This window comes from Artemia sp. Qi Xiang Cuo, chromosome 1 (assembly GCF_049724085.1).
Source record: "Artemia sp. Qi Xiang Cuo chromosome 1, ASM4972408v1, whole genome shotgun sequence".
Lineage (NCBI taxonomy): Eukaryota > Metazoa > Arthropoda > Branchiopoda > Anostraca > Artemiidae > Artemia > Artemia sp. Qi Xiang Cuo.
Genome location: NC_142794.1, coordinates 77,427,874 through 77,454,170, shown reverse-complemented (window position 1 = coordinate 77,454,170; position 26,297 = coordinate 77,427,874). Strand labels below are relative to the sequence as shown.

Here is a 26,297-nt window from a genome sequence, read left to right as displayed (position 1 = left end):
CAATGTCTAGGGCATTATGATGAGGGATATTACAACTGCTCTTTTAACTTGTGGGGGGTGGTTTGATCTAAAATGCAAATATCTATTATATTGTGTTGGTTTTCTATAAATAGTAAAATTGAGTTTATTGAAGTTTTATTTGATTCTGCTTTAGGCAGCCATGTATTTGAAAATCCTAGCCACAATATACTTTTTGATGAATCTGCCCTTATTAGCAATGACCTAGGCATAAAGCAGGTAGTCTGAGAATCAATTTAAATCAGACTTAAGATTAATAATAATATTTCCTTAAATAGGGACTTGGGAAAATATACACTAAATGCTCTATACACAAATTTAATTAAAAATGATCTTACAAAATATTTTAAAAAACTAATAGACATTAACACAGAACTGATCACAAAAATGCCTTTGAGGCTAGCTGCCAAAAAGGCCAGATTAGCAATAAGAACGTGTTTTTAAATTATTTTTCTTTTATCTCATTGAATTGCCTTGTTTTAACTTACTTCTTATCAGTCCTGGTTGAACTTTGCTGAAGTAAGGATGCTTGGACTGCTTTGAATTTTTTTTTTTTTTCATTTTTGATTTGATTGGTTGCATGTTGTTGTGAGTCTTTTTTCTTTTATATATTTCTGTCTTACTGAGGGTGGCCCTTGGACATAGGGCCGAAATATTCATTCAAATTATCTCCTCTGTTTTGCAAAAAGATTTCCCTGTTGTTCTTTGTGCTTTTGTTGTTTGTTATGGAAAGGCAGTGTGGTCTTTGTTGCTATTTTTTGTCTAACTTATTTTGTGCAAAAAGTTCTTTTGATTAATAATCAAAAATTGCAGTTGAGTCTACAAGATGTTTGGGCTTATTGAGGAGCTGATGGATTGGATCATAATTTTATCAAAGCCAAGCTTGTGTAAGTTAAAGAAGATATGCAATAAAAGCACAGTCCCCAAGCCTGTTTTTGACTCTGACAAACTCACAGACAAGACATTAAAACAAGCTTTCACAATGGAGGTATACAAAAGATTTTAAGCCCTATCTGTACCAGAGGAAGCTGAATACAAAACAGTATGGGAGGTCATGTAGGAATTCTACCACAAAATAGCCAAATAAACCCTGGACACCTGTAAGAGCCCTAAAAACCAATGGCTCCAAGCAAACATGGCAACTAATAGAAGAAATAAAGAAGAAGAGAGTGTCTATCCTCCAAGAACAAGCTCCTGATCATCTTGTTTTTTGAAAATGAGCAGCATAGAGTTCTTGATAAAGCTGTCAAGAAAAGTGCTTGATCTGATAAGCAAAACTTTCTAGAGTGTAAAGAACTGCAGGCAGAAGAAGTAGCAAAAAGAGGAGACTCAAGAACCATGTGTCCTACAGAATCACTAATGATATCATAGGGGGGAAAAATTGACCAAAAAAAAGGAACAGCCCTGTCAGAGATCCATCAGGGGATGTTGAGTACAGTCAACAAAGTATGGGCAAATTATTTCAAAAATTTAATGAAAAGACCCCCATCCTAACTAAGCCCTCTGACATTCCAGAGATTCCCACCTTCCCCCTGAATATCAGCATAGATCTACCTTCTATCAGTGAGCAGCAAAGAAACTGAAAAACGGAAAATCACCAGGACTGAACTGCACATCTAAAGAGATGATAAAGGCATCAATATCCTCATGTATCACCCTTTGGTCTTCACTCTTGACTTGGATTTGGACAACAGCCAAAGTACTATCAGACTGGAAACACAGCACACTCTTGAGGAAAATCAACAAAGGAGATGCTAACTAGCCAGCCAACTGCCAGGGTATAAGTTTACTGCCACCACCTGGGATGATGCTCTCACATATTATCCTACAGAGGATATGAACACAATTAGCACAACACCTCCAATGCAGACAGTATGGCTCCATGCCAAATCGCTCATATGCAGACCTTATATTCATGCTTTGAATTGTAAGTGAAGACAAGCAGAGAGTGGCATTTGAAGACCTATATAGTCTTTGGAGACATCCAGCAAAATCACTCTGTAGATCATGAAAGCCTATGGAAGATTCTCATCTATTACATAATTCCTGAAAAAATAGTGACAATTATTACTGCCATCTATGAGGGTAGCGATTGTTGTGCCAAGACACCAGAAGGTAAAACTTGTTACTTCAGGATTTTGTCAGGAGTAAAACAGGGGTGTGTTCTAACACTATTAGTTTTTGTGATATTGATTGATTACATCCTACAGAACACAGACAGGAGACATCAGTGAAAAGGACAACTAGATTTTCCAACATTTTTTTTTTCTTGGGCCTTAACAGATTAAACAACAAGTGGATATAAAGAATCCGCAAAAGTACTTAACATTTTCTGAATACGTCTGTTGGCAATTTAAATTAAACAGCACAAGTAATTTACAAGATGTCTAATAAACGGAAAGACTAAGCTACCACAAAAAGGGACTAAGCTACAAAGAAGCATTGCTATTTGTAGTGATGGACCAAAAGCAATGACTAGTGTGAAGAGTGGATTTATTTCTAAACTGAAAGAGCAGATGCCAAGTGTTTGTTGGATGAATTCCTTTCTCCATTGCCAAGCTCTTGCTGCTAAAACCTTACCACAAGAATACAGTCAAGTTCTAAATATTGTTATTAACATTTTAAATTCTATTAAAGGAAAAGCATTGCTGACTCAATTGTTTCAAATTATTTGTGATGATATTGGGACCCTACACAGAAATTTCTTTTACCATACAGAGGTTAGGTGGTTAAAAAAAGTACTGACCAGAGCTATGAAACTTTGCTCTGAACTATTAGTCTACTACTACTACTAACAACTCACTGCAGCACCAAGCCACCTGAGGTCAAAACAGCTATGCATACTCCTCCTCCATCCAAATCTACTTGAAGTCTCCCTTTTTACACTCTCCCAGGAAGTTTCCATCTCCTTTAAATATTTCTTTATGACATCCTCCCACCCCAGACGAGGACGACCTGCTTTCTGTTCAGCCCTAGACGGTTGGCCGAAAAGAACAATCTTCAGCGATCTGTCATCCTTCATCTGCACAACGTGCCCTAGCCATCTCAACCTTTCTTTCCTTATAGCCCTAGAGAGGGGTATTGAACCACATTTTTTGTATAGCCTATTATTTGAAATACGGTCAGTCAGCTGGGTACCCAGAGCAATCCTTAAGCAATTTCTCTGGAAAACATCTAGCAAATCTTCATCCGCTTTTATGAGCGCCCATGCTTTAGAGCCATATTTGACCACCGTCATCACTGTAGCTTCTAATACTCTAATCTTGGTTTGCAGACTTATCTTCCTATTCTTCCAAACTTTTTTTAACTGAAAAAACACCCTGAGCCTTGGCTATTCTACTTTTAACATCTCCACTGCTCCCACCATCTTTACTAATAATACTACCAAGGTAAGTGAAGCTGCCCACCTTATCAATCTTTTCATTATCCAACATCACCTTTTCATCTTCACTTATTCCTAGCCTTAGTGACTTAAGTCTTATTAACAATAATTTTCAAACCTATTCTAGCACCCTGAACTTGTAAAACCTCTAAAATTTCATTCACTTTGCTCTCACTTTTGTCTAGGATGCTAAAGCCAAGTCATATTCTCTGAATTCATTTCTGACCCAAAATTCCTTTGGGTCAGAGCAAATCTTCATCCACTTTAACTGTGAAAAAACACCCTGAGCCTTGGCTATTCTACTTTTAACATCTTCACTGCTCCAACCATCTTTGTTAATAATACTACCAAGGTAAGTGAAGCTGCCCACCTTATCAATCTTTTCATTATCAAACGTCACCTTTTCATCTTCACTTATTCCTAGCCCTAGTGACTTAGTCTTCTTAACATTAATTTTCAAACCTATTCTAGCACCCTGAACTCGCAAAGCCTCTAAAACTTCATTCATTTTGCTCACACTTTCATCTAGGATGATAAAGCCAAGTCATATTACCTAATGCATAGGTAATATGAAGTCATAACCTAAAATTGCATAAAAGAATATTTAATAAAAAAAATTCTACCAGTAATAGAATATGGAGCAGAGATTTGGGGCGGAGAAGCGGCACAGAAGTTGGAGTCCCTCCAGCTCCAGTATAATAAAACACTGTTTGGATTACATCAGACAACTCATTCACAGATTCTGAAAGGTGATATGGGCATATTCTCGTTAAATCCATGTAGGTCTATTTTGATGCTTAGATTTTAGTTGAAGCTCATTAGGTGTAATGAAGATAGACTAGCAAGAGCTGCTTGTTATCAGATGTTAAATTATGGTTCAAAAACGTCGTGGCCATCCCAAATTAGGTCATTACTAGAAAGAGTGGGAATGCCTTACTTATGGAATGACAGTCTTGGTTCCCGTGATCTACCAACAAATTTAGTAAGCCAGGTACAATTTAACTTAGAGGGTCAAGAAATTCAGTATTGGCAAGGACTGGTTTTAAATTCTGCTACATTGAATCATTATAATCAGGTTAAACCTAGTTTTGGAGAGGAAATTTATTTTAAATTCAATTTGCCAGCTATGATTTTGTGTTGATGGATTCAGCTTAGGGCGAATTGCCTTCCAATCCAGAGCAGGGAAATGGTGTTTGACAGGGGGATAGTACATCCTGATGGTCGGTATGTGTGTCCTCTTTGTAGGGATGAGGAAGAAGATTTGGACCATTTTCTCCAGAACTGCCCGGTGCTCTCTGATTTAAGGGAAAATTACTTACAAGGAATTGTTTTGCTGATTCCTAAAATTTTACAAAGTAGTAATCCAACCACAATATTTCGTATTGGTGCGTACATAGAGAAGGGACTAGAAAGAAGGAAGTTTTCACAATTAATTATTATTAATTATTTGGAATTAAACTTATTTTCTCGATAATTTACCATAAGGTATTGTTTGCTATGTATCATGTTAATGTGTGTTTCGTAATTTGTTCTGTTGTGGTTTCTTTATTTTTCATAAATTTTTGTGTGTATATGGCTCTTGGGCTTTTGAAATACTTGATCTATCTATCTATCTATTCTCTGAATTCATTTCTGACCCGAAATTCCTTTGGAAATGAGCTTTTCTTTCGGACTTATTTGAGCATTTAAACAACTTAAGTAAAAGTGTTCAAAAGCAGGATTAAAATGTCATACAGCTAAATACAAACTCTATGGCTTTATAAAAAAAATTGAATTGTGGTCTTCATCTGTAAACCAAACAACTTTGATTCATTTTTGTCAAAACAGTCTTTTATTGAAGAAGTTGATAGTGAGATAAACATCAACTCATATATATCTGGCATAAAAATAGTGTTTAATAATTTTGAAAAAGAATTGTGGAATTGTTTCTCAGTGCAAGAGATATCAGATAATACTTGGCAAAGATGAATCCGTTTTTAAATGCAGCTATAAATGAGGCAAATTTAGCAACTAAAAGAGAATCTGCTTGAAATTATGTGCCAATGAGAGGTTATACTTGGAATTCAAGTCTTAAAATTGTAATACCATTTGGTTAAAAAGAAATACAAAATACTCAGAAACACTAAACAAGGATTTGAAGTGTTTGATTCCATTTTCTACCTCTTACACGTGTGAGTTGGAATTTTTATTAATGGTCCAAATAAAAAGTCAACAAAGAAATCACTTAGCCTAAATTTGAAAAACGATTTAATACTTAATGTTGCAAAAACGGATCTATGATGGAAAAAATTGAAAAAACTCAAGTGCAACCTTTACATTATTATTATTATTTAGTGAAAACATGTCTTCATGCAAAAAGAAAATGATGGAGCACTACTAAAAAAAAACAAAAGAGCACTATACAACTAAGACAATTTAACTAGTGTAGAAGAAGTTGGTTCCCAGCATGTTTTGAAATCTATTGGTTGTGTTTCTCCAGACGTTTAGCAACGGCTATAGTTGGATCTGCTATATGAAGACTATTGATGAACTTTGAACTGCTATATGAAGACTATTGATGAACTTTGAACTGTTTATCCAAATTTGATATCTCAGTAGGTTTTTTGCAAAACAGAAGAAAGTGGAGTGGATTTTCAATATAACCATTTCTAAGAATCTTCAAGAAGGGTGCAATGTAGGGAACGTGGGGAAGGGTCACAGTGTTGCACAGCATTACCTGATAACGGCGATAAAAACGAAGGCTAGCAGAGACTATGAAAGCAAATGGAGCTGATATGCAGTGTTTGGCGCCTTGGTTAGGAAATGGCATTTCTAAGTCTAAAAAAGTATCATCATATTAGGTAGCTTTCTTCCTACAGAAACTAAGCTAATTGCTCTATAATTACCACACTCACTCTTATCACGTTTCTAATAGAGGAGTTTAATTAAAGTTTTCTTAAAATTGCTAAGTACTTTCCCTTTTTCAAAAATCATATTCATAATTTTCAGTAACTTATCTCTAACTTCACAACCACCATATTTAAGAAATTCATATACCACACTATCAGCACCAGGTGCCTTTTTATTTTTTAATCCTTTTAATAATGTCTCTGATTCTTCCTTACAAAATAAATCTTCATTTCCTTCCCTAGTATAGCAAACTTTTTCAGTCTTACCTACATCATTTTCATGTAACTATAACATCCTAATAATGTACTTACAATCTCTCTTCAACTCTTTCCATATCAGTAATTGTGATCCTGTTGCTATCTTTACCGGGGACCAGTCCAAACTGATTCCTTCTTCTCGATTTTTTAAAATGTCCATAAAACATTTTACTATTATGCCGTCTGGCTGCATCTTCCATATTTTCAGTAGTTTTATCCATGGCCTTCACTTCCCACCTCCTTGACTCATACTTTAATGCTTTCTCTACTCTCCTTACGGTACATTCCTTGTAGTTTCATTCAATCTATCACTGAAATACTTTTTGTACAAGCAGTGGCGTCATTTTGTCAAAATCCTGGGGGGCAGGGGGGGGGCCAAAGTTGGAGTCGGTTTTCCTAAATCAAGTGAAAATGACAGTGAAAACCGAAAAAATGAGTCATATATTGCCATAAAGGCAGAAATACTAAAGAAAACTGACCAGTTTCTCTGGATACAGTACTTAAATTATGCAGGCTTATCTTAATTTTGACAAGATTTTTTTTGCAGAAACTAAATTTCAGCTGGGGGGGGGGGGGCAAACCAAGGTCTGGGAGGGTAGTTGCCTCCCCTGCTCCATAGTAATTTACGCCCCTGTGTACAAGCCCCCACTCTTTTCTACTAAACTTAAAGCATTTTCACTATAGCTGCGTTTTTAGCTTTCCTCCCTAAGAAAGCATCTGCCACTTCATAAATTTTCCTAAAATTGTTCTGTCCTTCTTCTACATTGTCAGAATTTAGACTCTCCAGTTAATATTCAACTGTTCCTGGAAGTTCTCTCCATGAACCATCCTTAACTCTTGACTGAAGTGCCTTAGGTATCAAACAGCCCGAATCAACACTGGGAAAAAGAGGAGAGTTGGGCTGTGGGCTTGCATCCCACACCTGGGACCTTAAGGGTATACCTCCTAAGGAGTAACAAACAACAACTGAAACATCAAGATTGGGTTGGATCAAACCCCTTAATGATGACAACACCAACACGCCTAAGGACACGATTTATGAAAGTGAATAATAACCTGAAGTTTTGTTTTAACATGTACAAATGATGTATCAACCATCCAAAACTGACCAAGTACACAAAGTGATGACAGATTACCACGTCGACTAATTAGCATTGTCAGAAGTGCAGCTGACTGATTCAGAAATAAAAAAGCTTGATGCTGACCAAACCATGAAAAGCAGGAGTTGTTGTAATGATGCCAAAGCTCACCCACAAGTCACTCCAAAAATGGACTCCTGTATCCCCAAGGATATTATCTGCAAAAGTTTTAGGAAAACCTACTAAACTGTCAGTTGTTGTTTGCTATGCCCCTACAAATGAAGTCAGTGATGAAGAAAACGACTAGTTTTATAAATCACTTAAAGCCATAGCCAAATATATACCAAGGAAAGATGTTGTATGCTTCCTTGGAGACTTTAACACTAAAATAGGAAACAACCAACCCTTCAGCCCACAAGTTCTTGGCCAAAATTGTCTGGGTCAAAGAACTGAAAATGGGGAGCTTCTGATTGATTTTGCCCTAATAAATGACCTTGTAGTTGATGGCTCTATGTTTTCTAAAAGAGACGTGCACAAGTAATCATGAATACCAACAGATGAATTGCCCAAAATCACATTGATCACTGCCTCATCATAGGCAGCACAGAAGCGCCGGTAGTAAAGAACGATGTTGTAAGAAAGTAAAGAACAATGATGCCACAATGTTTTATTTTTTTCCAGACCAGGGCACATCGTATTGAAGGAGTTGTCGTAAAAACTTCGAAAAGGGCTCATTCGATTGATAATTGGAATAGCTAGTGCCCTTTTTAATAGTCGAAAGTGCTTGGAAGGCAACTTGGTGTTCCATGAACACCATTTTCCCAAACACATACAATCAAAATTTTGAGATAGCCATTTTGTTCAACGTAGTTCATTTCTAGATAGAAATTATGTTTTTGAGGAGGACACTCCCCCCACAGCCCTCTGGGCAAGGGTTGTAACTTATGCCCTGGGGGCAGATAAGGTCTTTATAGAAAGCTTTGTCATGGAAACTTCAAAAACGGCTCATTCAGTTGGAAATTCAAAGGGCTAGTGCCCTTTTTAATAGTCGAAAGTGATTGTAGTGCAACTAACCCCCTTCTCATGCCCACCATTTATCCAAATGCATCCACTCAAAATTTAAAGATAGCCATTTTGTTCAATGTAGTTGAAAGTTCTGGAAATGAGGTCTTTGAGGATGATAACCCCCTCAGAGCCCTCAGGGCAAGGGCTATAAGTTATACCCTGGAGGCATATAAGGTTTTTATTGAAAGCTTTGTCATAGAAACTTGGAAAAGGGCGCATTCGATTGAAAATTCAAAAAGCTGGAGCCCTTTTTAATAGTCAAAAGTGATTGGAGGGCAACTAACCCCCCTCTCACGCCCACTTTTTCCCCAACACACATCCACTCAAAATTTTTAGATAGCCATTTTGTTCAACGTAGTTGAAAGTTTTGGAAATTAGGTGTTTAAGGATGACACCCCCCTCACAGCCCTCAGGGCAAGAGTTGCAAGTTATGCCCTAGGGGCATATTTGGTTTTTATAGAAAGCATTGTTGTAGAAACTTCAAAAAGGGCTTATTCGATTGTAAATTAAAATGGCTAGTACCCTTTTTGATAGTCGAAAGTCATTGGAGGGCAAATAACCTCCCTCTCACGCCCACCATTTCCCCAAACAAACAATCAAAATTTTGAAATAGCCATTTTTTCCAACGTAGTTGAAAGTTCTGGAAATTAGGCTTTTGAGGATGACAAACCCCCACAGCTCTCAAGGTATGGGTTGTAAGTTATTCCCTGGGGCCATATGGGTTTTTTATAGAAAGAGTAGTTGTAGAAACTTCAAAAAGGGCTCATTTGAACCATTTTTAATAGTAAAAAGTGAGTGAAGAACAACTAATCCCCCTCTCACACCCACCCTTTCACCAAAAATATCCAATCAAAATTTTGAGGTATTCATTTTGTTGAAAATGGTTGAAAGTTGTGGAAATTAGGTCTTTGAGGATGACAACCCTCCCCCACAGCCCTCAGGGCGAGGGTTTTAAGTTATACCCTGAGGGCATATAAGGTTTTTATAGGATGTGTTTTCGTAGAAACTTCAAAAAGGGCTCATTCAATTGGAGATTGAAAGGGCTTAAGCTCTTTTTAATGGTCAAATGTGAATGAATACACTAAATGCTCTATATACAAATTTAATTAAAAGTGATCTTACAAAATATTATAAAAAACCAATAGACATTAACACAGAACCGATCACGAAAAGACCTTTGAGGTTAGCTGCCAAAAAGGCTGGATTAGCAATGAGAACGTTTTTTTAATTTATTTCTCTTTCATATCATTGAAGCGCCTTGTTTTAGATCAATTTTTATCAGTCCTGGTTGAATTTTACTGAAGTAAGAATGCTAGGACTGCTTTGAAATTTTTTTTTTTTTAATTTTTGGTTGGACTGGTCGCATGTTGTTGTGATTATTTTTGCTTTTGAATGTTTCTGTCTTGCTGAGGACTGCACTTGGATATGGGGCCGAAATATTGATTCAAATTATCTCCACTATTTTGCAACAAGATTTCCCTGCTGTTCTTCGTGCTTTTTTTGTTTGATACAAAATAATTTTTTCAAAAAAAAAGTAAAGTACTCCATTAAACCAAATATGAATAAAAATAGGATCAAATAATCTACCAAGCATGCAACTACCAGAAATCAGTATCAATAAATAAATGAAACCCAAAACAAACCGAAATTAAAATAAGTCAAACTCAAAAGGAGCAGAAATTAATCTGAGTAGGGTTCTAAACCTATGCTTTCTAAAAGCTAGAATATAATTTGTACTTTGCTGAAAAAAATTCAAATGGCTTTACAGAAAAAATGTGCATTGTCAGTTTAATATACATATGCTGATATTTATTCCTTAAAATCTTATATATTCCCAGGGCATAACCTACAACCCTAGTCCTGAGGGCTCTGGGAGGAGTGTCATCCTCAAAGACCTAATTTTCAAAGCTTTCAGCTACGGTGTAAACATGGGCTATTACAACGCTTTAATTGAATATCTAAGGAAATATTGCGGGTGTGAGAGGGGGGTTAGTTACCCTCCAATCATTTTCGACTATTAGAAAGGGCACTAGCCCTCCCAATTTCCAACTAAATGAACCCCTTTTGAAGTTTCTACAACAACGCTTTCTATAAAAAACCTTATATGCCCCCAGGGCATAACTTGTAACCTTTGCCGTGGGGCTCTGGAGGGTTTGTCATCTTCAAATACATAATTTCCAGAACTTTCAACTACGTTGAACAAAATGAACACGGTATCTCAATATTTTGATCAGATGTGTTTGTGGAAATAGTGGGTGTGAGAGGGGGGTTAGTTGTTCTTCATTCACATTTGACTATTAAAAAGAGCAATTAGCTTAGTTTCTGTAGGAAGAAAGTCTCTTAGTATGATGATACTTTTTTAGACTTAGAAGTGCCATCTCCTTACCAATTCGTCAAACACTGCATATCAGCTCCATTTGCTTTTAGAAACGTGATAAGAGTGAGTGTGGTAATTATAGAGCAATTAGCTTAGTTAGTGTAGGAAGAAAGCTACCTAGTATGATGATACTTTTTTAGACTTAGAAATGCCATCTCCTAACCAAGGCGTCAAACACTGCATATCAACTCCATTTGCTTTCATAATCTCTGCTAGCCTTCGTTTTTATTGCCGTTATCAGGTAATGCTGTGCAACACTGTGACCTTCCCCCACGTTCCCTACATTGCACCCCTCTTGAAGATTCTTAGAAATGGTTATAAATTGAAAATCCACCCCACTTTCTTCTGTTTTGCAAAAAACCTACTGAGATATCAAATTTGGATACGCAGTTCAAAGTTCATCAACAGTCTTCATATAGCAGACCCTACCATAGCCGTTGCTAAACTTCTGGAGAAACACAACCGATAGATTTCAAAACATGCTTGGAACCAACTTCTTTTACACTAGTTAAATTGTCTTAGTTGTATAGTGCTCTTTTGTTTTTTTTTAGTAGTGCTCCATCATTTTCTTTTTGCATGAAGACATGTTTTCACTAAATAATAATAATAATGTGAAGGTTGCACTTGAGTTTTTTCAATAAATTTGTTCCATCATAGATCCGTTTTTGCGACATTAGGTATTAAATCGTTTTTCAAATTTAGGCTAAGTGATTTCTTAGTTGACTTTTATTTGGGTCATTAATAAAAATTCCAACTCACACGTGTAATAGGTAGAAAATGGAATCTAACACTTCAAATCCTTGTTTAGTAATTCTGAGTATTTTGTATTTCTTTTTAACCAAATGGTATTACAATTTTAAGACTTGAATTCCAAGTATAACCTCTCATTGGCAGATAATTTCAAGCAGATTCTCTTTTAGTTGCTAAATTTGCCTCATTTATAGCTGCATTTAAAAACGGATTCATCTTTGCCCAGTATTATCTGATATCTCTTGCACTGAGAAACAATTACACATTTCTCTCTTAAAATTATTAAACATCATTTTTATGCCAGATATATATGAGTTGATGTTTATCTCACTTTCAACTTCTTCAATAAAAGACTGTTTTGACGAAAATGAATCAAACTTGTTTGGTTTATAGCTGATGACCACAATTCAATTTTTTTTATAAAGCCATAGAGCTTGTATTTAGCTGTATGACATTTTAATCCCACTTTTGAAGACTTTTACTTCAATTGTTTAAATGCTCAAATAAGTCCAAAAGAAAAGCTCATTTCCAAAGGAATTTCGGGTCAGAAATGAATTCAGAGAATAGAAAGATAGATAGGTCGTGTATTTCAAAAGCCCAAAAGCCAGATACACACAAAAATTTATGAAAAATAAAGAAATCACAACAGAACAAATTACGAAACACACATTAACATGAAACATAGCAAAAAATACCTTATGGTAAATTATCGAGAAAATAAGTTTAAATTCATATAACTAATAATATTTAATTGTGAAAACTTTTCCTTCTTTCTAGTCCCTTCTCTATGGGCGCACCAATACGAAATATTGTGTTTGGATTACTACTTTGTAAAATTTTAGGAATCAGCAAAACAATCCCTTGTAAGTAATTTTCCATTAAATCAGAGAGCACCGGGCACTTTCGGAGAAAATGGTCCAAATCTTCTTCCTCATCCCTACAAAGAGGACACACATACCGACCATCAGGATGTACTATCCCCCTGTCAAACACCATTTCCCTGCTCTGGATTTGAAGGCAATTCGCCCTAAGCTGAATCCATCAACATAAAATCATAGCCGGTAAATTGAATTTAAATTTCCTCTCCAAAACTAGGTTTAGCCTGATTATAATGTTTCAATGTAGTAGAATTTAAAACCAGACCTTGCCAATACTGAATTTCTTGACCCTCTAAGATAAATTGTACATGGCTTTCTAAATCTGCTGGTAAATCACGGGAACCAAGACCGTCATTCCATAAGTAAGGCATTCCCACTGTTTCTAGTAAATACCTAATTTTGAATGGCCACGACGTTTTCGAACCATAACTCAACATCTGATAATAAGCAGCTCTTGCTAGTCTATCTTCATTACACCTAATGAGCTTCAACTAAAATCTAAGCATCAAAATAGACCTACATGGATTTAACGAGAACATGCCCATATCACCTGTCAGAATCTGTGAATGAGTTGTCTGCTGTAATCCAAACAGTGTTTTATTATACTGGAGCTGGAGGGACTCCAACTTCTGTGCCGCTTCTCCGCCCCAAATCTCTGCTCCATGAAATTTTAGAGGTTTTACGAGTTCAGGGTGCTAGAATAGGTTTGAAAATTAATGTTAAGAAGACTAAGTCACTTAAACTAAGTCATTATGAATTAGCGAAGATGGAAAGGTGACGTTCGATAACGAAAAGATTGATCAGGTAGACATCTTCACTTACCTTGGTAGTATTATTAACAAAGATGGTTGGAGCAGTGAAGATGTTAAAAGTAGAATACCCAAGGCTCAGGGTGTTTTTTCACAGTTAAAGTGGATGAAGATTTGCTTGATGTTTTCCAGAGAAATTGCTTAAGGATTGTTCTGGGTACCCGGCTGACTGACCGTATTTCAAATAATAGGCTATACAAAAATTGTGGTTCAATACCCCTCTCTAGGGCTATAAGGAAAGAAAGGTTGAGGTGGCTAGGGCACGTTGTGTGGATGAAGGATGACAGATTGCCGAAGTTTATTCTTTTTGGCCAAGTGTCTAGGGCTAAACGGAAAGCAGGTCGTCCTCGTCTGGGGTAGGAGGACGTCACAAAGGAAGATTTAAAGGATATTGGAACTTCGTGGGCGGGTGTAAAAAGGGAAACTTTAAATAGATTGGGATGTAGGAGGTGCGTGCGCAGCTGTGTTGGCCTCAAGTGGCTTGGTGCTGCGTTGAGTTGTTAGTAGTAGTAGTAGACTAATAGTTCAGCGCGAAGTTCCATAGCTCTGGTCAGTACTTTTTTTCAACCACCTAACCGCTGTATGGTAAGAGAAATTTCTGTGTAGGGCCCTAATATCACCACAAATAATTTGAAACAATTGAGTCAGCAATGCTTTTCCTTTAATAGAATTTACTTTGTTAATAAGAATATTTAGAACTTGACTGTATTCTTGTGGTACGGTTTTAGCAGCAAGAGCTTGGCAATGGAGAAAGGAATTCATCCAACAAACACTTAACATCTGTTCTTTCAGTTTAGCAATCTGTCCACTCTTCACACCAGTACTTCAAAATCATTTCGCCATGGACAGATGCTTTGAGAAAATTCCGAACTGCTTAAAGTTTGCGTTGATTATGTTGAAGAAGGGCTTTATCTTAAAATCCTGCTAATCCATGAAGTTTTGAACTATAGACTATCGTTGTCCACGAAGTGGATGTTCTCTTCAATCCTCATGGATTTATTTCTGGACATTGCTTGCTTGACCAGGTCACTTCCAAGATCTTTATCGGCTGATCAATAAGCTCTTTGGGTATACAATATGCTATAACCTGAAAAAATTAGTATTCCCACAAACACAGGGATTTCATCAGCTGATATAGCTAAGTCGGAGTTTCCCTTATGCGTCGCATATCTAACCATTTCACGAGAAATAAGGTCAAAGAATTTATTGGTAGAAACAAAGCCAGAAATTTTACTGGTGTTTTTCCTTCTATTATTTCTCGGGTTATCTCAAGCACCTGAACCGTTCCGTCCTCCAATTTTCGCCAATAATAGGTTCTTTTTTGCTTCTTCCATTTAGGGTTCGCGGCTTTGAACTGCCGCTTCTGTGGCGTACCTCTCGAAGTTGATTCACCCTCTTCTTCTGTGGGGATGATGTTGTCGATGTTTTCAATTCGTTCTTCTTCAAGAAGTTCTGGTCTGAAATCTACTTCAACAGTTCCTGGGACATCATTTACAATCGGAACCGCCGTGGCGTCGTCATTTCTTTCATCTTCGTTAGATGCTTCATCGGGATTAGGAGGCAGGACAACAACCTGAATATCTTTACATGCAAATTCTTCGTCTTCTAGGAGGTCTAGAGCTTCGCCAAGTGAAGTGCATGGGTTTTTTGGCCTCATTTTTGGAAATCAGAGAGACGAAGAAAAATGTATAGGAAGATTTAAAGATATTTCTCCCATGGTGACTGATAGGCTGATAAAGAATCCACGATATTATTGTTATTTTACTTATAACCAATCAAAAAGGGAAAAAACGGATTCATAATAAGAGAAAACACTGTCAGATAAATATGACACCAACGCAAAAAGCCATAAAACTTTGAACTTACTTGTCATGTCTGGTGTTATCTTGGAATGCGGTTAAATATAAAGGTGTCAAAGTCACTATTGTCTGGGGGAACGTTAACTATTTTTTACCGAATTTTGAAAGCTATCGTTGCGCAATTATGCTAATTATGACCTCAATAACCTCTCTGATATGATAAAAGTTATCAATTAGCCTAGAAAAAATAACCTACGTAGCTTGGTCACCAGTGAAGCAGGGGCGTCTTTTGGGAGTGGGCAGGGGGGGGGGAAGTTACACCCCCCCCAATAACTTGCATTAGAAAACTATTGTATATCCTATGCCCCTTGACTGTCCGGGTATGAACCCCTCTTGCCCCTTTCCTCCAATAAAAATGCTGGATATTTGCCCTTGCAGGGAAGCCGTTATTACTCAAAGCAAATTATCCTCATTTTAAATTTGGCCATAAAAATTTAAAACCAGTTGTCCTATAAAAAGGACAGTGGGCCGTAACGGGTTAATGTCTTTTTTAAATTTGCTTTTTTTTTCGCTGAAAAAAAAAACTGAGTATTTTACCCCCCCCCTCTTAAAAAAAGAGATCTCTGAGTTAAAAACAAAATCTGAGTAGCTTATTGCCTTACTAAAAATAATTGGGCTGAAGTATAAACGTACGAAAAGTTGTATTCTGTTCTAGCTCAATGATTTGTGTCTATTTGATTTTCGCTTCTTTTTTCGGTTTTTAGTAACCCCTCTGTGAGAAGGAACCCCCCCCCCTAATATTTAGAATAATTTTTGTTCATTTTCGCTTTAATGTTGTTCTTTACTTTCATTAGGAAAATTTTTATTTTGGCTTGATGGAGCTTCTAAGAAATTTAAAAATAGTGACCTTAAGTAGTCCTGTTGCCTTGTCAAAAAGTAATTGGAGTGACGTATCAATGTAGCAAAATGGTTATTTTTTTATTTGTAGTTGCCCCTTGTCTGTCACATCAAAACAATGGAAAATGGTAGAAAGAGGAGACCTAGTAGTTTAAAACTTACTAGTAGTCGAGTTCCAGAGAATGAGCATTCCAAGGGTCGAGTCTGCGTCTTGGTTCTGGGTGATTTTGGTAGAAGCCCTAGAATGCAGTATCACACCCTATCTTTGGCTAGAGAAGGATATTCGGTTGATGTTATTGGCTATGGGGGAAGTATGCCAACAAATGAAATTCTAATGAATGACAATGTTGCAACGCACTATATAAAACCACCCCCTGCCTTTGAAAAAGGTTTGTCTGTTTGTTGTCTTTTTTTTAATTCTACTGATAGAGTGATTCAAGACGTAACAAAGTGGGTGACCAATATTTTACTAATCAAATAATTACTAAATACACAAGAGTACCAATCAGGGGCGCGGTTAAGGGGGGAGTGGGTGTGGTGCTCCCCCCCCCCTCCTAAGTTCCGAGGTCTCAGCGCGCAGTGCCGAAACCTTGGTATTTAGTTTATGTTTTTAGTTTAATTTGTCGTATGTGTCTGCATTTGTTGGCACACTGGACGATTTTGTCGGCACAATCCTTTTACCCCCTCCCCTCCAAATTCAAAACCCAAGCTGCGCCTCTGATGTCAGTACCTATAATTCAGCATAGGAGCCTTTGCACAAGAGAAACTTGATGTAGCTGGCATGTGAAGGAGGTGAATTTTATAATGTACTTCCTTATTATAAATGACATATTTATGTATATTCATAATGTCTTGGATTGTTTATTATTTTTAGCATGTAAAATTTTGTGGTTGTCATATTCTATCTTAATCCTGTGTTGTCAGTTCTTTTTTATTGAACTTTTGAAGACAGGGAAATTGCAAATTTGTTTTCGGATTGAGCATAAGAAGCTCCGTTGAAATGTCGTGTTTTAGTTTTTTAACTAATAAAAAACCTCAATTTCGTTTATTATCACACTTGAAGCTATTGATTATAAATTTCATATAATGCTAGTTTCAGAAAAAAATACATATAAAAAAAAGAAAATTAGGAAGTGTTTTGCAGTTTTGTATGCTAAAGTCAACAGCATCAATGAATTGTGATGTGCTTTATTTTTCATAATGCGTTTTCGAAGTTATTTAGCTGAATTCTTGGTGTTTCAGACAGCAATAACAAAAAATTGTAGTAATCGGGAAAAATCTGTTTACATTTTTGAGTTTGTGTTAATTTCATTAGAAAACTCGAGCGTTATTTCAGATTCGTGTTACAAAAAAAAAAAAAATCAAAACCCTTATGGCACAAACAATGCTGAACAAAAATAATTTTGTCAAAACTGTTGGCATGAAAAAAACTATGATTGTACTTACTACTCAGGGTAAAATTTCTATCAGGATCGTTTTTTCTCTCTTAGTTTAATATTTTATTTGTAACCATTTTTATCTCCCAACTGCTTGGTCTTACCTCTTTTTTAAAATGTCGAGCTTATGTATATATTTTGTTTTTTTTTCACTTCAGACTATATTTCCTAGCTTTTACCCTTCATACGAAAGGGGTAACTATAATAAAGCGAAGAAGGGTAAAGAATCTGAGAAGATTTAAAGCATGAGAAGTAGTATCCTAGCTCTCCCATGAAATTAACTTTTTTCTTATCAACTGAAATGTAATATGTTAGTAGTTTGGTGACATACAAATATAAATCATCTCGGTTTTATTCTTAACAGACATTTATTTTTCTGTCAGTTCCATGTTCTTCTGCTGTTGATATTCAACTAAAATGTCAATTTGATGCCCTGTGTATCAGAAATGGCTGTCAAGGGTCTTTATCCTTTATCTTTTTTATCTAGTTCCATTTCTACGTCAGATACGTTCTCACGCTTACTAAATAATATGGCAAAGATAATATATGACAAAACCCCCAAAAATTACATTTGATCTTTTATGTAAATGGTTCCATTGTTGTTGTTTTTTTCGCCCCACTGCTTGGCCTCACTTCTTTGTTAAAACATCTAATTTGCCTTCCTTTTTGTTTCGTCAAGGAGGCACACTTGTGCCTCTATAAAGAGGCGACCCACCACAATGTTAAGCGATTTCCGGTCCTAGCGGTCGCAGAGAGACAGCGATGATCGCATTTTGTAGCCCAAGCTCCAACTAAGAAACGTGCAAAAATTTCACCCCCCTCCGACTATATCTTCATGGGTAAAAGTGGGCCGGAATTTTCAACCCTCCAACCACAACCCCCCTTTAATTTTGTCTGATTGAGCTAAAATTTAGTAATTGAGCTTTCCTTGAGCCCGGGAGATTAACTTGAAAATTTCAGCTCAATCCCATTACTCAGTCTCTGTTTTCCAAAAAACAAAAATAGCCAAACCCGGTTCATTTCTCTTTTTTTTATAAGCCACGCCTAAAGGCCACAGTTGGAGCCCGATCCGAGTATGAGGACTCATTCAAAGCGGAAATCCACCTGTTAGGGCCTTTTGATATTTTCAGACCGACAAAATTATCCCCCGAATTTACATTTACGAAAAACCTCGTTTTACTATAAGAGCCCATGTTAATTTTTACCACCACAGCCCCCCTTTAACGTTGTCCTTCCCTATTTTCCAAAAACCAAATATCAAGTTTTGTGGGGATTTAATTGCGTCAAAAATAGATACCGGACACTAAAATACTATTTCCGTAAGTATCTCTGTGGTACAATGGTCGCTGTTCCTGACTGTCAGGCGGAAGATCCGGGTTCGATTTCCCATCAGAGAAATTTTTTCATATTTTGAATTTAAAGTTCAAAAAAGAAACTCAGTTTCTTTTTTAAATCCAATCTATTAAATCCTTCGGCTCAACAGGCGTCTTCAGAAGAATATCACAGTCGGCCTTCAGGTTCCAGGTAAGTCTCCACTGCTTTGATAACATGTCGTACAACCGCATGCTCGAAGAAAAGTTGAAAAAAGAAAATCTTACTGTGCATTTGATTTGATTATTCAGGAATTAAAAGCCTTAACACAAGTATCTTCAAGAGCGGGGGTTTGGGGGCGGCAACCCCCCAACTTTAACTCCTGACACGATCAGCTAACAGTTAGTCAAGCAATAATAAGTAATAAACTGTACAAAAACATGCAGAAATTATTTGAAAAAAACTACGTTTTCTAAAGAGTTAAAGAGGCTGAGTCACAAGTTCGAACCTTAAAACGTAGAGGGATTACGAGGTACAGTTGGGGGGCTGCCGGCCCCCCACACCCCCGCTTCTGTATATAAAAGGGACTGTGCCCTCCTCAACGCCTCGCTCTTTACGCTAAAGTTTGACTTTCTCACAACTCTTTTTTTTAATAAAAACTTTAGCGTAAAGAGGGAGGCGTTGAGGAGGGCACAGCCCCTTTTATATACGGAAGCGGGGGTTTAAGGGGCGGCAGCCCCACAACGGTACCTCCTAATCCCTGTGCGTTTTAAGGTTCGAACTTGTGACTCAGCCTCTTTAACTCTTTAGAAAACGTAGTTTTTTTCGAATAATTTTTGCAAAGGGGTCTTTCGCAATCACTAAAAAAAAAAATTATGTCGGTAGCCTATATCCTGCATCGATAGTAGAGATGAGTGGTAAGAAATTTGAGGTCGAAATAATTCTGACAGGTAGTATGTTAGTTTTTTTATGAGCTTTAGTTCTTTTTCTTCAATTTCTTTACAATTCTTGGCGCAGATAAAAAAAAAATGAATAAGCAGAACAGTGAATAAAGAACGGAATATAGGAAGGATTGTTTTTGCAGTTTTGCATACTAAACCCGAATAAAATGTATTTCGATTTTAAAGTTCTTTGTTTTCTTCTTTTTTTTAAGTTATTTGACTGAATTTTGGGTTTTCGAGACAGCGACGACCTAAAATCGTAGAACTGGAAAAAGATCTAGTTACTTTTTTTTATTATTAACAAATGGGTCACAAAAAAAAAAAAAATAGAAATCTCCATATAATACTAACAAAGCAAAACTGCAATCACAGAAGTCTCCATATAATACTAAACAAAACAAAACTGCATATGATATTAAAAATATGAAAATAGGTCCCAGCGCATATTAGCGTGTAACGCTCAGGTTCATTAGAAACCATATAACATTTTTAAGCGTAAAAACAAAATAACAAATAATTCGGCAGAAGTCGTTGGCTTAAAGAATATTATGTTTTTATTAACTCATTCAGTGTAAAAAAATAAAAAAAAAAACTAAAAAAAAAAAAAAAAAAAAAAAATATCATGAGAGCAGTCTATTTTGAGCTTTTACTTTTCTATTTTGAGCTTTTTGGCCAGAAAGGATCGATGTTCGATGTATTAAAGAATTACATCCTTTTGTTTTTGGTTACCTAACTATTGGGCCTAACTTCTTTGCTGAAACCTAAAACTTATCTTCTTTTTTTCTATTAGTGCCTTATTTCCTAAACTTTACAGAAAATGTGTCAATATGTTGTTTCATCTGGAGTGGAACAACATTTAAGTTTGCCAACAGTGGACAAATCATTTCAGAAGGCAAAATAAAAATGAGAAGACACATATTCTTTCATGAACTTCAGTTTGTTCTTTTTTTGCATAGCAGAAGGAAGGTATTATTTGGTTGATGACATGAAAAAAATGAATCACGTCGTTCTTATTCCCAATAGACATTCCTGTCGCTTTCAATTCCGTTTCTACCACGGACGCGTTCTTATATTTTCAAATTGTATAACAAAATTATTTTTTTAATGCTTTTTTGCTTTTTTTCATTATTCTTTTTTCTGCTTAGACCTTGTTTCCCGACCTTTATGAAAAATTGTATCAGTTTATGTTTGCACCAACAGTGGAGTTGAATGGTAGAATATTGAAGAAGTTAAAGAACCTGAAGAGTAAAATGTTTTTCATGGACTTCAGTTCTTTTTTTGTTTTGCATAAAAGAATTGAAGTATTAGTTGTCTGATGACCTAAAAAAATGAATTACTTGGTGCTTATTTTTAACAGACATTTCTTTTGCTTTCAGTTCCATTTATGCCTCGAATATGTTCCTATGTTTTCAAAGTGCTATGGCAAACTGTGACACTCTTCTTTGCTTTGATGTTTATTAGTCGGCCATCAGCTGTTCTTGTGCAGAATCCGCCTTCAGTGCCAATGCTCCCTGTGACTTGGTTTGTATGTAAAGTAAAGCGATGTGATCTAATTGTGGATTGGCACAACTATGGTCATTCAATTTTGGCTCTAAATTTAGGGACAAATCATTTTTTGGTGAGAGCGTCAAAGGTCATTGAAGAGAATTTTGGCAGAAGAGCAATTGCTAATTTATGTGTCACAGAGGCTATGAAATCAGACTTGCAAAAAAATTGGAAAATTAGGTAGTTTTTCCCAATTCTTCTGTTTATTAGGGCCCATGTCATATTCAAACACACAACTACAGAAGGTAAATATATATAAAAAAAGAATAAGAAAAAAAAGATAAAAGATGCAACAATGTAAAAAGTCAACTTGAAAAGTGAAAATTTTAAGGTCAATTTTAGAGGTACTGAAAAGTATTCATTAATCATCTTACATGTACTGCGTTATACAAACCCTCTGTTAAAAAAAATTTAGTCTTTGTAATTAGCTGCTTTCTGGATTGGAATTTTATTTCGTTTAAGAAAGAAAGAGAAGACCTTTCTAAAATAAGCTTTTTTAATTAAAAAATGACATTTTTTTATATCGTTGATAGCATTGATTGTGTAAAGTAGGTCAAAATATGTTGTAAATGGACATGGTCCACTCTTCAGAAGTTTTCCCCTTCTGTAAAGTTCGAGCAGGTTTTTGTGTGATTTCGTTTGGTATTCCATTTATTAATCGTTGGTTTGATTTTATAGGTTGATACATAATCTCCTACTTTATCACAAAAAAAACTTCAATGAGGAACCAATTTGCTCAACAAAACCTCAATTTTAGTGAAGTTTTTTAATGAAGCTAAAAAGGTTAGTTTTTGGAGGGTTTGAAGGGGTGGCAGCGTCGTACTTGTTTGGGGTAATATGTATTAGTTTTGAGTTTCACTTTATTGTCCTTAGTAAACATCTGTTTGTTTTAGGCTCCAGTTCTTCATTCATATTTATATCATATGTAGGCTAATTTATTATCATTTTGAGTTTTGCATTCATTTAAAAACGTTTCTTAATTATTGCCGAGTAATAGCTGTTGTTGTTAAAAAGTGAACTTCCTATTTATATATATATATATATATATATATATATATATATATATATATATATATATATATATATATATATATATATTAGTATTTGTTTATTAGATAGCTATCATGGCACTAAAAAATGAAAACTAAATTATGCTGCTTGTGCAAATATAAAGAAAACAGTAATATCTTAGTAAAACATGTGTTAGCCTTTGCGGCTCTGATTAAACTCCCGTCCGGGTCTCTGATTCGTACCTTAGTTTCGCTCTTCTTTCCATTACATCGTTTTACTGGGCCACTTCGAAGAATCCGACCACAAGAGTGGGGCTGTATCTCCCTGTTTTTGACAAGCTCGGAGCGGACGAGACAATTTTATTTTTCATCTTGTTTGCATTTAGTGTGTCTCCTGCTGCAGGGAGCTTTCATCGCTCTCTGATGATGGTTTTTAACTTGGCATCTAAGTGGCACGGTCAATCTGTTTCTCAGATTGGAAAAAAATTAGTAGCACTTTTGCTTTAATGTCTCTTTGCCATATCGTTCTTGCTATTGTTGCTCACTATCAGACGGCCATCGTTCTTTATTAGATTTCACGGCAATTTCTACTGTATAATGATTAACAAGAAAGTTTTTTTTTTTTGTTGTTTATTTTTCCTGAACGTCATTTTTTTGTAAATTTAATTTTGATAAGCACCCATAGTAACTTGTTGTAGCCGTTATTACCTTTACATTACTAGTATGGACTAGTGCTATCCAGACTGATTGTAACGTATTAGCATCAAATATTAAGCTACATGCACTGTATTTGTATAGAATATTTAAATGTAAAATATTAGCTGCATCTTAAAATATAAAATACTTAAGTTTCCCAGAAATTAATACTATAACTCACTGCAAAACCAAGTCGCCTCAGGCCAATATAGCTACACCCACTCCTCTTCCGTTCCAATCTATTCAAAGCTTCCCTCATTACACTCGTCCAAGAAGTTCCAGTTTTGCTAAGGCCGCATGACCTCCTCCCACCTCATCTGGGAATGACCTATTTTCTGTTCGGCCCTAGATAGTTTGCCGAAAAGGACAATCTTCGGTAAAATATCATCATTCATCCGCGGAACGTGCCCTAACCATATCGAACTTTCTCTAACTATAGCCCTAAAAAGCAACATGGAACCACCTTTTTCATACAACTTACTGTTTAAAATACGGTCAGTCAGACTTCTACGAAAAACAATCTTTAGACAATTCCTTTGAAAAAAAAAGAAAAAAAAATCTAAAAAGTCCTCCTCCGTCTTTCGGAGTGCCCACGTTTCAGAACCAGTGTCATCATTGTAGTTTCTAGTATTCTAATTTTGGCGTAGAAAATGAAGTTAGTTATGGTTATAGACTGCTGCAATTTTGTAAGTGTAACAACATATTTTTCCTACACAGGTTTGTTGACTTATCTTTCTATATTCCAAACCTTTTTACCTGTGAAACAAAACCCTGGGCCTTGACTATTCTACTTTTAATATATTCACTGCATCCACAATCTGTACTAACAATCCTGCCCAGATAACTGAAGCTATCTACTTTATTGGTCTTCACGCTATTGAACTCTTCACCTTTTCTTATTCCCTGTCTAAGTGATTTTGTTTTCTGAGCATTAATTTCTCAACCTTTTCTTTCGTCCTGAACTCTCAAAGCCTCCGGAAAAATCACTTATTTTGCTATGTGGGACGCTCAAATAATCAGCATAAGCTAAGTTTAGGAGAGTTTTACTTTCCCATTTGATTCTGCGCTCTCCCATAGCTTTTGCCACCTTCCTTAGGACAGAGTCTATCAAAATGATTCATATAAGTAGGGATAGAACGTAACCATGCCTAACTCCTGATTCACTTCGAAACCAGCTATTAATCTGACATACTACCTTAACCGCAATAATGTTATTTTAGTATATAGCACTAATCACATTTTTCTAATGTGCCCTACAAGAATAGGATATTTACTAAATTTCTTCTATCAGCTGAATCAAACGCTTGCTATAATCTTTAAAACTAAAGAATAAAGGGGTCCTATATCTCAGGTACTTCTCAGTTATAAGTTCTAAAATTTTGTCAAAACACCATATCCTCTTCATAAAACCACACTGTTCTTCTCTTAAAACTTTATCTACAGAATTTTTAAGTCTAAAAGTATCATCCTAGTTCCTAGTAAGGGACGAACCACGGCCCATAGTAACCAAAAATTAAAAAAAAACTTCGAGAACCTCACTGTTTGTCTCTTAAAACTTGTATCTACGGCATTTCTAAGTGTAAAAATCGTCATCAAACTAAGTAATTTGCTTCCTACAGAAGCCAAGGTAATACCTCTGTCATCACCACATTCACTCTTATTACGGTACCTTCCAAAGGGGTTCAATTTGAGTTTTCTTAAAATCGCTTGGTACTTCCTTTTATGCTTGGTTCATGCTTAACAGTTTATCTCTATCTTCACAGCCGCCATATTAAGAAAAAAAAACAACTTTTTAACCATTTGACTATATAACTCATTAACCACATAACTATCACCGCTTGTGGTGTTGTTATTTTCTAATCTTTTTAGTACTGTCTCAATTCTTCCTCACAAATAAATTTTCCTTCACTTCCTAAGCGTCACAAAGTGTCAACTTTTTTATTTTTTTTTTCTATATAATTTAGTAACTTGATCATTGTTTAGCACATTCTCAATACAGTACATTTGGACTAGAAGTGAAATCACCTCATTACGAAGCTCAGGATCTACTCAGCATGTGTGCGTTCAATTTTGCTATACTGATGTGAGACCTGGTCTCTCAAGGCGGAGGAAGAGCGTCAGCTTGACACTTTTGTCCGAAAATGTCTACGGGCTATTAGCAACATACAGCTGGCGCAAAGAATCACAAACCAAGAGCTGATGAAAGTATGTGGACAAAAGCATGACTTTTCCACCATGATCAAGAAAAGACGTCTCAAGTGGCTGATCACATAATGAGGTGCTCGGAAGTGACCCTGACACGCCAGGTACTACTAGTAGCCCCTGATCCCTCATGGAAGAAAAAACCAGGTGGCCAGATGAAATCTTGGTATAACGTTGCAGAAAGGATGTTGAACCGCTTGGGGGACACCGAAAGCATGGTCATATGTGGGACAAGGAATGGCTGGAGTTTATTCGACTATTCACAGAAGACAGAGCCCAATGGAAGCATATGGTCCAACAGCTTCTCGATGCCGAATTGGGCTGAATTGCCTGTGTTTCGTCTAAGCAAAAAAAAAGAAAAAAAGTAAGTCTAACAATATAAGGGCACAAGGGCATTCCTTTTTCTTAATCTGGACTCCCTGCCACATGAAAAATTCCAGGGAACATTAATTTGGAGAAGGGTTTTAAACAATCGGAAATTACCGGTGTTTTCTTCCTACTCCAATTCAATTGTGAATCTAAATAAATTCCATCTGTCTTTCTTTTTTCCAGTGCCACTGTTTTATATGACCGTCCGGCATCTATTTTTCGGCCTGCGCCATTGCCAGATCGTCATGCTCTGTTTATGCGGTTAAGAGAACATTATCCAGTATTAGCTTCGACAGGGCCTGATACCAATTTGATAACAGAACGATTTGCTGATGGGCGTGTTCATTTAAGGCAAGATCGACCAGGGCTTATAGTTTCAAGTACATCATGGACCAAGGATGAAAACTTTGACCTGCTTTTGGATGCTCTCGAATGTAAAGTTTTTTTTTTCCTTCTTCGTTATTCACATTATTGATCTCTGCGTGGCAATTCATGGTCTAGGGTTCTATCCAGGGGCTTCAAGGTTTGGTTGCAGGCTTTCGCCTGTCCCTAAAAAAAACCTTTAGCAGAAACCTCGACAATTTTGG

At 36.2% G+C, this 26,297-nt stretch overlaps 1 protein-coding gene across 1 annotated transcript in view; it reads left to right on the top strand.

Annotated features, from left to right (window-relative positions):
* Positions 1-26,297, top strand: part of Alg1 (ALG1, chitobiosyldiphosphodolichol beta-mannosyltransferase) — a 44,518-nt gene that overhangs the window by 3,951 nt on the left and 14,270 nt on the right. Inside the window, exons 2-4 of the mRNA XM_089087187.1 lie at positions 16,292-16,589; positions 21,265-21,613; positions 25,894-26,144. Coding sequence (XP_088943313.1) covers positions 16,319-16,589; positions 21,265-21,613; positions 25,894-26,144 — 871 coding nt within the window. The 5' untranslated portion in view covers positions 16,292-16,318. The remainder of the gene's footprint in view (positions 1-16,291; positions 16,590-21,264; positions 21,614-25,893; positions 26,145-26,297) is intronic.